Source organism: Castanea sativa, chromosome 5 (assembly GCF_040712315.1).
Source record: "Castanea sativa cultivar Marrone di Chiusa Pesio chromosome 5, ASM4071231v1".
Taxonomy (NCBI): Eukaryota; Viridiplantae; Streptophyta; class Magnoliopsida; order Fagales; family Fagaceae; genus Castanea; species Castanea sativa.
Genome location: NC_134017.1, coordinates 44399840 through 44413726, shown reverse-complemented (window position 1 = coordinate 44413726; position 13887 = coordinate 44399840). Strand labels below are relative to the sequence as shown.

Here is a 13887-nt window from a genome sequence, read left to right as displayed (position 1 = left end):
GGGAAAGCATTGTCAGTAGTGATGGCAAAAAATTTTACAAGAGAAATAGGATTGCAAAATTGGATTGTTGAAGGGGATTTATCTTTTATGATTTCAACCCTCAGTTCAACAATTCCCAATCTTTCCATTGTCAATCACTTGAACGAGGATGAAAAAGAGTGAGCCAAATTTTTAAGGAGGGTGGTGTCAAATGTACAAGTAAAGACTGTAACAAAGCAGCAAATACTTCAGCTCTGGGATAGGAATCCAAGCCCACTAGATAGCAAAATTTTGGTTGGAGGAAGTGAGGAACTCCTCTCTTCATTGAAAGATATATTTCTGATGTATTACATTCATAGAAAGGAAATACACTATTCTTTTCATTCACAAAAATATATATATATTTCTGATGTATTACATTCATAGAAATGACATGCTTCTTTTTTGCTTAAAAATTGTTTCAGAGCAATTTTTTTTTTTTATTATTATTATTTAAGCATCAGCAAATTGTTATTGTTGACAATAGCTCAAACTAATATTTCTTTGGATTCCCCATGCTTTTTTCTCAGCAAGTTGCAAATCTGCAGGAAGGAAAACAAAAGGACTATTTAATAATTTCAATAGGGTCTAAAAATAAACTAAATATGACTACAAAAATTAAATAATCCTAAATTAAAATAAATAGTTCTTTGAGTCTCCTGCATCAATTGCAAGTTTTGGGCTCTCATTACATCCTCCTTGGAATGACAAAGTCCAAACTTTGACTCAGGACGGTTCATTAAAGCTATGTTGGGTTGTCAAAAACCTTGTAGTTGAATTTACACCTCCCATGCTCATCTGGATTAGCAGCATGTTATAATTATCTCTCTCAAAAAAAAAAAAAAGTTATATTGGGTTTAGTTGACAAAGAGGTTTTTGGTAATTGGGAATCTCAAAGTCAGCATTTCACTAAATGAATTAACGAAGATGTGTTCCTCTACAATTGAACAACTGCAAGTCCTTTTTTAGGTTTCAGGTTCACAGTTTCAAAGTCACTTACAGGTTTGAGACTTCGTCAAGTTCATGATTTGATGAGCAACTACCAAGTTAAGCCTATATGAATCACTTAATAGCTAATAAATAAATCCTAGTTCACTCACATCATCAAGTTCCTTCGTATATGCCTCAGCCTTCTCAACATTTCCATCATTCCCCATAACTAAAGGAATTTTCAAGTCCATCATGTTCACCTCTCGAACACATTCAAGTTGGAGGTCCGGTGGTCAGTAAAGACATGCTTGGCACTACTCTCTCCCTGAATCCCATGAATGCAAACCTGGAGCAAATGTAAATGAAAGTTAAGCAATTTATGTTCACCAAATAAGGCTTCAACCATCTATATTATTCATATAAAGTTCAGCAGTCAGGGTTGATAAATAGGCCGACAGATTTTGTAGATATTTACCTGTTCTTCAAGGACTCTTTCCAAAGGTAATTTTGAATTGCTGCAAGTGATTTTTGATAAAGCACATGTTATTCCAGTAAGTTTAGAACATATTATAGTCAATAGAACAATCAGACCTGCTTTCACTAGATGACGCAGAGAGCTGTTTTAGAGGCTTTAAGTACACTGAATCTGCATTTGATGCCTGCAAAGTAGCATCCTATCAATATTGGTGATGAGAAGTCATGATAATTTTCTTATAACTTACGGAAGCTCCATATGAGATCACTATTGTTGTGATATCATTTTGAAGAGATCTTAATGAATAACAAGAAGTGGTTTAACAATATAAAACCTCAAATGTATTCCTATTCAAGGATGGGCTTTGAGACACTTCTTTCTCAGTACTGTCAACACGATGCTCAATCTTCAATGCTATATTTCCCTGTACTTCCATTTTTTGCACCGACTTTTCCAAGGAATTAATTTCTCTCTGACTTACGGAATTTGATATAACTTTGTTTGCCTCTGTAATCCAACATTGAAGATATACATCAATTAATGCTAGAGAGATCAGGTGTCCTCTTGCCAGCTTTTATGAAGCAAAGTTCATTCCTTTCAGCCAAAATGGTCTTCAAGTTCTGCAAATACTGCATGCTCGAAAGCACAAATTTTAGAATTCACACTTGTCTGGGCACCACATTCATTTGCCTTACCAGTTAGGCTGGAAAGATTCAAGAAATTCTGTGAGTGTTGCAAAACTTGAATCAACAATATAATATTTCCCTAGGAGGTCTTATGAAAAGATTGCAAGCCTGATTATATGTCTGAGAGAACTTACTATAGGAGAATTATCATATAGAGACTAGAGACTAAGCAGTCATGTTCAACTCAGAAGATTAACATCCAAAAAATCAAAACAATCATGGTAACAAGACTTCTGAAAGAAATTTACCTGTTGAATATAGTAGGAGTGACTGAAGTATAATTAGCACATCCCAAAAAACAGGGTAACGTTTTGAGAACTCATTATCTAAAATCACGTAAATGAGGAAACTTGTATTGAACATAGATTCCTTCCAAAAAAATGATGATGTATAAAAATTTAAAAAAATTATGCCAATATGCATATATATTGCATTGTCTTTAAGTTCCACCCTCAATTAGTTCCTACATCTGACTTCATCAATTTTATATTTAGGATCCTTATCTGCTTATCCAAACACTTGGCAGTTTTTTTCACTCTATTTAAGATCAATAACACAAGGTTGGCATCGATATACAGTAATAATTGTAAAAGCATGCCAAATGTCAACTTTAAAATAGACATTGTCACAAAGGTTCTTAAACATTTATGCAAGAATTGATATTTCTTTCTACAGTGACTGAAATACAATCAACAAAAGAGTTAAAGCCTACTCTGCCAGTAATTATTATTTTGGCTATAACCTTACATGTCTTACCTCACATGGATGGGACAAACAAAGGGAACTTTTAAATCTCTACATCACTTAGGAAAATCCTACGTAAAGCAATTGATATTTCAGTTGTTGAATGACCAAACAACCCAACACAAAGCTCAAAGTGATGTAAATCTGATATAAAGAACTTCAACACAGAGTCAAACAACAAAGCTCAAGTATAAAAGCTTGAAATTTAAACAAATGATCGATGACAAAGTTCTTGATCTCATATAATCTTGAAATTTGGCAAGCATGTAGAATATAAGAAGAGCATCTAATCCAACCATGGATTTGTTAAAATTCACATCCAACTAAAAAATATTGAGTATGATGGTCTTTAACATTCTTTTCACTTCCTAGCAAAACAAATTCATCTTTTTTTTACTTTGTCATGTGGCTGTAAATTCTCAATCAGCTTGCTCCCAATTGGTACATTATCAGAATTTAAGCCCTCTCCCTGTTGAAGATTGTGAGGGGCATTGTCATTTGAGCTTCAATATGGGAACTTTTCTTTTTACTGTTCTTACATGATCTAATCTTGAGGGACAAATGTTTAACTTGATGCCAAGTGTAGAAGCTTTATCTGAAAGTGAAACTACTAGGTACAGATGCCTCACCTGATTTTACTAAAACTTATAACATTATTTTCACTTCCCAGCAAAAGAGGTTGGTCTTTTGTTAATTCTCTAGCAACTGAAATTGTTGGATGAACCAATTTGCTTCCAGTCCTTCTTTGCAGAATATATCAAATAGAAGATCATTTGAAGGCCTATAATAGCAATTGTTACATAAAGCATGACACACCTTTTTTCACTGGAAGGAGATAGATGCATGGCCCCAACTCTTTTGCTGCCAATTGAGGGAAACTTTGTCCCAGTTGGCCAATGAAATTCAAGTCCAGATTCCTCTGGCCTCTTACAAGAAATAGAGTGGATCTCCCCAGCTTCTTTTCCTTTCACCAGTGTCCTTGTATCAACTACCCCGCATCAAGTAAACAAAACATGTGCACTAAGCTGAACCTAAAAGTTAACATGCTGTGTCAAAGATTATATCAACAAAGATTATGTAGTAAATTTTGTGATATTTCTTCATTTTCACTTGAAGCCATCTAAAGCAGATAAGTACTTAATTATCAGTTTCTAGTTACCTTATATCATTTCAAAAAGAAATTTTGTCAAGTGTCTGAATACTCTTACCTGTCCAATGGGGCCAAAGAAAGCTTGGAAGATGACCTCTGGTTCTTTTTGACCCCCTTGGAGTCATACCGCATTTGCCTTGAGATATTTGTGATGGGACTGTCTTCCGTATGTTCATCTGACTCAGGTGGTTCAGTCATCCATAAATCGGATTGGTTCATTGCTACCTGTCTCATTCCTTTCAGCATCATTGCTGTCTGATGCAGTGATGTGCATCGCAGGTGAATTCTTGCATGCTGAGTCTTCATGATGAGTACCAGTACTAGACATCATTTTGTCAGCATCAGTTTGCTCTCCGCCTGAAGTGGTTTTTTCTTCTGTGCCCAGTGAACAAGTTCATGTCTGTACTTTTGAAAAATCTGAAACACTGTTGATTCATGTACAGGTTTGACGGGTAAATCATCTTTGAATAGCTGAGAAGATGGTTCTGTGAACATTTAATTCTGAGATGAGCAACTTTGTTGATCAGTTTCTTCTGCACTCATAATTATTGTTTTGGGGAAATAGTGAATGTACTTTATTTCACACTAGGAGGTAAATGTGATTAAGACTTCAAAACTAATTTTCCTGATGAGGATGACAAAGATGAAAGAACAAAAAAACAAAAAAAAAAAAAAACTTATTAAGCTAAAAGAATCTTACCTTTCCATCAGTTAGCTCATGTGAAAAGCTATTTGTATACTGCTGAAGCAACGCAACAGTGAAAGCTTTTGCAGAAATTACATTCGGACTCTTAGAAGGATATCTACTTGTAATTACATTGAAAGTTACCATCGGTTCCCAAAAGACCTTCTCAAAAGGAAAAAAAAAATATGGAGGAGGTGGTGGTGGTGGCAAGAACTCCATATCCATGCTGCTCATGTCTGAATCATGATACATCTTGGGCAGTGAAACTGCAGGTGTTGTTTTCACATCTACCTCCTATGCATTCTGAGGCTTTGGAAATACACCTGTTCTTCCATTGTCTTCAACATAACTATCTGGTGGTTTTGCAACTCCCCCCTCTTGGTGCAGCTAACGATATTTAATAAGACAATTTTCAAGCAGACCAAAATGTAAGAGAAGGAAATTTTAACGAGTTTGAAAAAGATGAATGGACAATAAAAGAGATACCTTTCTCCATTGGAGAATTCTGCTGTGGCAATGATTTACTGTATTTAGGTTTTTCTCTAGAGGCCTTACAGGCACCAATATCATGCCTCTCATCATTCTCTTTCTGTGGCCTTCCTTTCACGCATCTAAACATACAAAGACACAGCACCAATGCAAAAAGTATTGAAGCTCCTATAATAGCAATTCAAGTTACCCTCTTGGTTGTGAGCACTTCAGAGATTGGACAAACATTTTTCACAGTAGCAATGTAGATTGAATAAATATGTTACACAGTAACAATGTAAATTGAACACAGAACCAATGCAAAAAGTATTCAAGGCATAGCTCAGATGGTAAATAAACCACTCAAGTTTCTAGATTCCTTCTGATATTGAACAAACACTTTGCACAGTAGCAGTGTAGACTGAAATGACCAAGGTGGCGTTATTAATTATGATCAAGGTTCAAGACTCGGTGTCAAAATGTCTATTGCCAAAGAAGTGGAGAACCAACAATTGCGCTCTATTCCTACCTTTTATCTACTGGAGCATATTTGTAAGTTCTTTGGCCGTGGTCTATTAACACGAGTGTTGAACCAATTTCTAGCCAACCCTACTCAATTCTCCTTTATCTATTGTATTGAAAATGTTACTAACACACCACATTGTAAGAATTAACAACACTAAACACAACTATAATAGATATAAAATACTCAAAACTATTTTTTTTTTAATCTCATTTCTAGCACTAAAGGGAGACCTGGGACGGATATAGCAAGAAAAACTTCAAAAAGAAAAAATTACATATCTGATCAGTTGGGATACTCACTCTTTAGTGCATAAGCATAACAATCAAACTCAGCTGTGAATGGTTAGAGAAAAAAGGCATTTTTTGCCTTAGAAGTTTGTACCACAACCTTATTACTCACGCGTGGGTGGTGATTAACTCTATTTTCCAGTGCACATATGTGTTTTGGTTCCAACCCAGGGAAAATGGCACAACCCATTTTTTATCTCTTCATTAAAAAAAAAAAAAAAGGCACAACCCAGTGCAAAGGATAACTGAAATTACTACCTATAGAGACATTCTTATTTATGATTAGCTTTCGAAATATATATAGTTTTGGTTCTTGATTTTCAGTAACTTTCATTACAACTAAAATCAAGCAGAATATACATGCATGATGCAATGTAACTACAAAATAACACAACCAGCCTCTAAATTAAATTCAACACACAGGAATTATATTCAAAATACAGGGACACATCCCAATATATATAAATATAGAAATAATATAAATATTATGTAATGAGGTGTAATATATAAAAATTAACAATTACTTTAAGTATCGTCAATTTTTAAATAAAAAAATATCTCTACAAGTTTTTTTTTTTTAAATATTTCTACTAGTATTTTATTTTATATCTTTTTATCTCTACAAACATATCATTCTTTTTTTTTTTGTGTTTAATTAATATATTTTTAATGTGAACCATATCCTTCTAATTTTTGTTGTATAGTGTTAAATTTGCCTAATATACAACTAAATTTTATAATTTTCAAATTTATTATTCAAATTTCTCATCTCTTATTAAGGAATAAGGAAATTATCATAATAATCAAAACTCATCACAAAATTACAATGTTATCTTAACCAAAATTAAAATGAAATCAAAGGAATAAAAGATAGACTTTATAATAATTTATTATTCAAAATTTCAAACAATGGGTAAGCATATTCAAATTCATAGTCATCTAGATTGTGTTTTGATATAAACTAAAATTCCTATTTCTAAAACAAAAAAACTAAGTATTAATACAAACCAAAATTCAACCAAAGCTATAAAAGGGAGAGTGAATACTTTGTGATGGGAAATTGAAACACAATACCAAAACACAAATTTTTTTAAAAAAATCAACCTTAATTAGAGTTATAAGAAAGAACAAAAATTCACCAAAAGAAAGTAGAGAGAGAGAGAGAGTACTCACAATTTTTGTGTGGGAAAATATGAATTAAATAGAGGAAATGATATCAAATTTATACAAAATAAAATGGGAAAGAAAAAAATCAAATTATAAGAAAGAGAAAATGATGAATGAAATGTAACGGTGAAGTAAAGAGTAGTGGGAGAGGTAAAGAGGCAAAGGGGGAAGTGAAAGGTTGGAGGAAGTGTAACCGTAGGTGTGGACTAATAGGGAGTAGAAGAGGTTTTTGTTGTTTTTTGTTGTTTTTTTTTTTTTTTTGAGAGTAGTGAGAAGAAAGTTTTAAAAGAGAAAAGAAGAAGTAGAAAATAAGTAGATGATGTGGCCAAATAATTGTGTAACAAAATTTATTATGCACACACATAATTGGAAAAGAAAACAACACTCAATGTTGAAAGGAGTTTTTAATGTAAACAATAGACAATTAGAGTCTATGATGGTGTGTAGTGCATCATGTTGGCCAAAAATAATTAATTTTGCAATACTCAATCAATAAGAGCATTCAAAGCAAGGTTATCAAAAAAATATAACTTTTAGCAATTCAGAATTTTTCTTTATCTATTATAACTACTCATTTTACAATATACCCAACATCAAAAGTTTTATTTTAACAAACAACACATTAAAGTAATATAAACAAACAAATAAAATAAATATAATAAACACTACACATGGAGAGAGAGAGAGAGAGAGAGAGAGAGAGAGAGAGAGAGAGAGAGAGAAACTAATTTAATAATGAGAGAAGAAAGATAAAATAATTTAAAATTTGTAGCAACTTGCTACATTGAGCTGCTACTATTATATTACTAGTAGCTCACTGTAGCAAGTTGGTAAGATATTTTAAGTTCAGTAACATTGTTGTGTGGTGTTTTTGTTTGTTTGGAGCTATAAAATAACTAAAAAGCTATTTTAAGAGCATAACTGTGGATACTCTAAAGATGGGAAAAAGAAATAATGACGTAATACTTATGTGGCTCAATTGTAATGTAGCAACAATAAATACGTTTTTAGATATATATATATATATATATATATATATATATATATATATATATATATATATATATATATATAAAAGCATTCATTCTTCGAGTCAAGCATACAACCATCCATTTAATTCATTAAAAAAAATTCAAATAAAATAAACCAATAAAAACATGGCAACCCAAACAAATTACTAGTAAGTGCTTCTTCATATTGTCTTAAATATTATACTAACTAGTATGTAACCCCTGCTTACACATGAGAATAAAGAATCATAGTGGTGCTATTGATATTAGCTTGAGTTATTAAACATAAAGAACATAATTTGATTAGTACATTTGGAGCTACTAAAATAGTTTTTTCTTACCATTTTCATGATATTGGTTATGCTAAGTTTCTCATTACATTGTTATTACGTATATAATTTTAAAAATCACTATCGAATCTATGTATACAATATTAATTCACAACTATTATCTGTGAAAGTCTACTAAATACAACACAAAATAAAACAGTAAATTGATCAAATAATATCTCTTAGATTAAATGGAGATACGTGTATGGGATCATTCAACTCAATTGCGATTTGTTATGTTTAATATCTTTGTATACAAATATTTGAATACAAATTGTTTAAAGAATATATTCATTAGTTCAGAGCTAGAAAAAATAATAACAAAATTTTAAACAATTTAATTTGTATGGAAAGCTAACAAAAGCAAAATCCAATTTTGATTATAATTAAATTTTCTATAAACTATGGTTCAATATTTATATATATAACCTAGTTAGTAATGGACCGTACATAGTCATGATATATTATATAAATAACTTATAAATTTGAATTGTTTTTTAATTATATGATTAGGAGTTTTATGGTTTATTTATATTGGACTCCTCGTTTCCTATACTAAATTAACTCATTTGACAAAAAAATTTTTTTTAAAAAAAAAACTTAGATTAAATGGAACACGTGACACAAAATTAGACTTTAATTGAATTCCAACTTAAATTCCAATTGGATTTTCTCTCAGTTTTACTTGTTAATATATATATTATTAGCAAACAGCTACCCACCGCATCTCAATCCATGTGACTCTATTTTCGCCCTAGCAGGTGGAGTTATTTTTATAAATACAAATGTATTTTATACCATTTTTAAATTAAAATAAATAAATAAAAACTCAACAGGTTGGAAGAAAACTATTGCCTTCATGTTGCCTTCAACAATTACCGTTACTAGTTCCTACTAGCTAGTAGCCACCGCATCAAAATACATTTGACTCTATTTTGATCCATGGGAAAAAAAATTAGTGCATATAATATCTATTTAGGAACCACTTATTTAGCTGAATCTAAAATTGTTTTACTGAAAATATAGAAAATAAGTTAAAAAAACAGTGAGACTTATCTATAGTATCAGAAAGTGCAATAAAACTCATAAATTGTAGCAAAAATAAGCTAAAATGGTAGATAAGCAAAAAAATTTAGCTTATTCCAAACAAATGCATAGTGCATAATAAACTATATGTAATAAATATTGTCCGCGATACATTGGGTCATGCAAGTCTCAACTCCGAAATGATGAAAAATTAAAATAAAATAATTAAAAATATGTGTACAAATAATTTTTTTACTAATTACGAACATTAAAAGTGTCTATTTAAGAACAGTTTATTTATCTTTTTATTTAAAGTGTAAAAAAAATATAGAAGAATAAACTGGATAATATAATAAGATTTATAAATAATATTTAAAAAGTATAATAAAACTTATAAATAATAATAAAAATAAACTAAAATTATAAATAAGTTGAAAATTTCATTCAATCCAAGCGAGCTAAAAAAAAATCTCATTTTATACCTTTATTTTTTAAATAAAAAATCAAATGAAAGTATCACGTCCACGTTTAACAGGAAAAAAAAAAAGTATTTGAAACCGTCAAACATCGAAAAAAGCAACTATTATAAGGAAAAATCGCCCGGTGGTTGTTGGTTGAGAAGGTATTCCCTGTTACGGATACATGTTACCTCTCCCTCACAAGGGGGTGGACCCCACAAGTGTGGGGTCCACCCCCTTGTGAGGGAGAGGTAACATGTATCCGTAACATGGAGAAGTTTTTCTGGTTGTTGAGTCCATACTTTTGCACTTCCAAAACGTCAAAGCTCGGTCATCTTTTTAATATCCAGTGTGGGGTCCACTTCCTTGTGAGGGAGAGGTAACATGTATCCGTAACATGGAGAAGTTTTTCTGGTTGTTGGGTCCATACTTTTGCACTTCCAAAACGTCAAAGCTCGGTCATCTTTTTAATATCCAGCCGCCTAGTTAGAAAAGTCGTATACCACAAAATGTTTTATAATTTCTCGCTACAATGATAACGTTGTAGAGTAGTATAATTTTTTAGCAAAGAAAAATGGGTAAGTGGCATGTGTAAGTGATAATTTAATCCTTATAATCTGTCAAATCAGAATTATAAAAAAGAAAATATATAAAATAATTTGTGGTGTGGTCGCAGCATGGTCCTCGTCACACCGCCAACTTCAACGCACCAAATCTCGAGAGTTGAAAACTTGACAACAGAGCCAACACCATATAAATATCCCACGCTACACTACTCATCACTCACACCAACAACCAACTAAAGAATTCACCTCATTCATTGTCCTAGCAGCTCAATTCCTCAGCAACAAAATAATGCAGGTCAAGATCTCACACACCACCTTAGTATCTCCCACCACACCACCATTCCACGAAGACCACACCCTCCCTCTTTCCCATCTCGACACCGACCCCAACCTCCACGTCACCTTCCGCTACCTCCGCACCTACCTCAACACCGCTGCCTCCGCCGCCGCTAAAGACCCTTTCCAAGTCATTTCCGCCGCACTCTCCGCCGCTCTCGTCCACTACTACCCTCTCGCCGCCACTCTCCGCCAAAACAACCACCTCTTCTGCAGTGCCAAAAACCTAACCGTGCCGCTCATCCACGCCACCGTGGACGACACCACCCTCGACTCTCTCAACTACCTCGACGACAACCCGGATGCCCACTTTCTCGAACAGTTAGTGCCCGACCCGGATCAGGAAGAGAGGCTTGTAAACCCGTGCGTGCTACAGGTCACGGTGTTCAAGTGCGGTGGGTTTACTCTTGGGGCCGCAATACACCACTCGCTTTGTGATGGACTCGGCGCGACTCAGTTCTTCAACGTTATGGCTGAGTTGGCTCGTGGGGCGACTCGGGTTTCGTTTGAACCGGTGTGGGATCGGACGAGTCTGCTGGGACCCAGAGACCCGCCCCGAGTTGAGGCACCGATTCGTGAGTTCTTGAGTTTGGAGAAGGGGTTTTCGTCGTACAGTGAGGAGATTGGTCCGGTTTTGAGGGAGTGCTTTAATGTGAGTGATGAGTGCTTGGAAAAGTTCAAGACCGCGCTGTTTGAACGGTGTGGATTGAAATTCACCACTTTTGAAGCTTTGGGTGCTTTCATATGGCGAGCCAAGTAAGTCCCCTCTATATTATTTCCTTTTTTTTTTGTGTTTGCCTTCTAAAATTTTTTGGTATATTTTATTTTCAGCTAAATTGTCAAATCTGTTAGTAAATGACACCACTTAAATTTAAATGTTTATAAAAAATTTTATTTGATAGATTTTGTTATTTGATAAGTTTTATTTTTATAGAAAAAATAAATATTCATAAAGGGGTTGACTCATTTAGTCATTTTTACAATGTTACTAGCCTTATGCACTAATTTGACCTTTGAAAAAAAGTTATTGAATTTTAGCCTATTTATTATGTTGATGTATTATAATTTTATTTAAATAAAATTTGTAGTTGGCATTAAGTACATGTTTCAATTTGTAGTTGCTTTGTTTCTCAAAAAAAAAATTTGTAGTTGCTTTAGCATTACGAATTTTTTTCTTAATAGTTTGTAAGATTAGGTAGGCATGGTATATTCTTAAAAAAATAAAAGGGGGGGGGGGGGTGGTAGGTATGGTACATGCATACCAAACTAAAACCCATTACGTTGGTTTTTTTTTTACAACACAAATAATGCTTTCTTTTTTATGTACAATTAGATTCAATCATGTGATTTATTGATTAATACAACCACAGAATTGAACTAATTAAGGAACCTAATAGCTCATAAGGAATCATAGATAAATTATTTACCCCAATTACAAGTACTACCCTGTAATTTTTGTCATTTTAGGCAATAGCTTCGACATTCAATTTATGTCCTTTACGAACACTTACTGAAAGCCGAGTCTTTTTTTTTTCTTTTTCTTTTTTTTATGATTATGAAAGTTTGGAAATTATGCCTTATAAGTTGCCTCCTGGACATTTTGTTTGTCATTTACGAAACAGGGTTAAAGCCTCAAAAATTCCAGGCGAAGAGAAGGTGAAGTTTGCTTATGCAATCAATATGAGAAAACAGGTAAAGCCACCACTACCTGCCGGTTACTGGGGTAATGGCTGTGTTCCAATGTACGCGCAGCTTAGTGCCAAGGAGTTAGTAGAGAAACCTATTTGGGAAACAGCACAGGTGATCAACAAGAGCAAAAGCAGAGCCACTGATGAATACGTTCGCTCATTTATTGACTTTCAGCATCTGCATTATGGAGATGGGATCACAGCAGGAAAAGGAGTGAGTGGATTCACAGATTGGAGGCACTTAGGCCACTCAACTGTTGATTTTGGTTGGGGTGGTCCTGTAACAGTTTTGCCACTCTCAAGAAACCTTCTTGGAAGTGTTGAGCCTTGCTTTTTCTTACCTTATTCTTCGGTGAGTGCTGGAAGGAAGGATGGTTTCAAGGTGTTAGTGAATTTGCGAGAGAGTGCCATGCCTGCTTTCAAGGAAGAGATGAAGGGGTTTGGCAACCACGAGTTTGGGCTGTCTAGATATTAAGGGTTGTTCGGTACCCATTTTTAAACAACAGTTTTCAGTGTTTAAACAACAATAACACTTTTGATGTGTATTTCTATATAACACTCAAACACGTATTTTCACAATACTGAAAACTAAATAACAATACTTAAATACTACTACTAAACAGGCCCTAAATAACAAGTTCACATCATAATTTTACTGTAGTATGTATTTTGGTTGACAGGGGTACCACAATCAGACAAGAGAGTTGTTCACGGAGTAATAAGTCTTTATTTGTAATTGGAATGAGTTTTGGCTTTCATCCAATACTCCCTGGCACATGACATGATACAAGCACATCACGTGTCCTAAATTGGCTAATACATAGAAGCATTCGATAAAGTGACGAGCTCTCAATTATAAACAATAAAATGATAAAATGATATTAGTGATGAATTCATGTGAAAATCAATCCTATATTTTGATACTTAACAGTTGTGAAAAATATGTATATTGTGTCTTTAATGTTACTAATAGTAGTTTTTTCCCCTACATTAAATTACTTAGAATCAATTAGCGTTCTTTAATAACGAATGATTGGTTTCTTAGAATTAATCCGGCGACTGGCTTTACTCCGAGTGATATCCAAATTATGGCTTGCTTAGCCATTTTAGCAAGATCTTATTAGACAACCTCACCTATAGATTGAAGTTGATTTCTCTCCTTTTGGCTTTTGGATGGCCAATGAAAGTTACCGGTTGTAGACCTTGAGTTGGAAGACTAAGCAAAGGCAATACAAGGCAGGGTACTGCCATTCCCTCCTAGCTTAAGATGCCAATTTAGAGGTTTTGAGAAAAGATTTCACAGTTGCAATGGTTAATAGATTCCCATCAGTTGGAGGT

The 13887-nt window shown here is 33.5% G+C and overlaps 1 protein-coding gene and 1 pseudogene across 1 annotated transcript; one reads left to right on the top strand and one right to left on the bottom strand.

Annotated features, from left to right (window-relative positions):
* Positions 1-467: 467 nt before the first annotated feature.
* LOC142635254 (uncharacterized protein At4g18490-like) lies at positions 468-4252 on the bottom strand (annotated as a pseudogene).
* Positions 4253-10732: 6480 nt separating this feature from the next.
* Positions 10733-13169, top strand: LOC142633532 (tetrahydroanabasine acetyltransferase). The gene is made up of 2 exons (XM_075807768.1): positions 10733-11617; positions 12484-13169. Exons 1-2 carry the CDS (start codon positions 10815-10817, stop codon positions 13022-13024), a joined length of 1344 nt encoding a protein of 447 aa, XP_075663883.1. The 5' UTR covers positions 10733-10814; the 3' UTR covers positions 13025-13169.
* Positions 13170-13887: the final 718 nt, after the last annotated feature.

Bases quoted from the DNA above. Each gene is read 5' to 3' on its own strand.
- LOC142633532 (XM_075807768.1), top strand. From the start codon at position 10,815: ATGCAGGTCAAGATCTCACACACCACCTTAGTATCTCCCACCACACCA. The intron at 11,618-12,483 runs GTAAGTCCCCTC...TTTACGAAACAG, and splicing joins GCTTTCATATGGCGAGCCAA to GGTTAAAGCCTCAAAAATTC.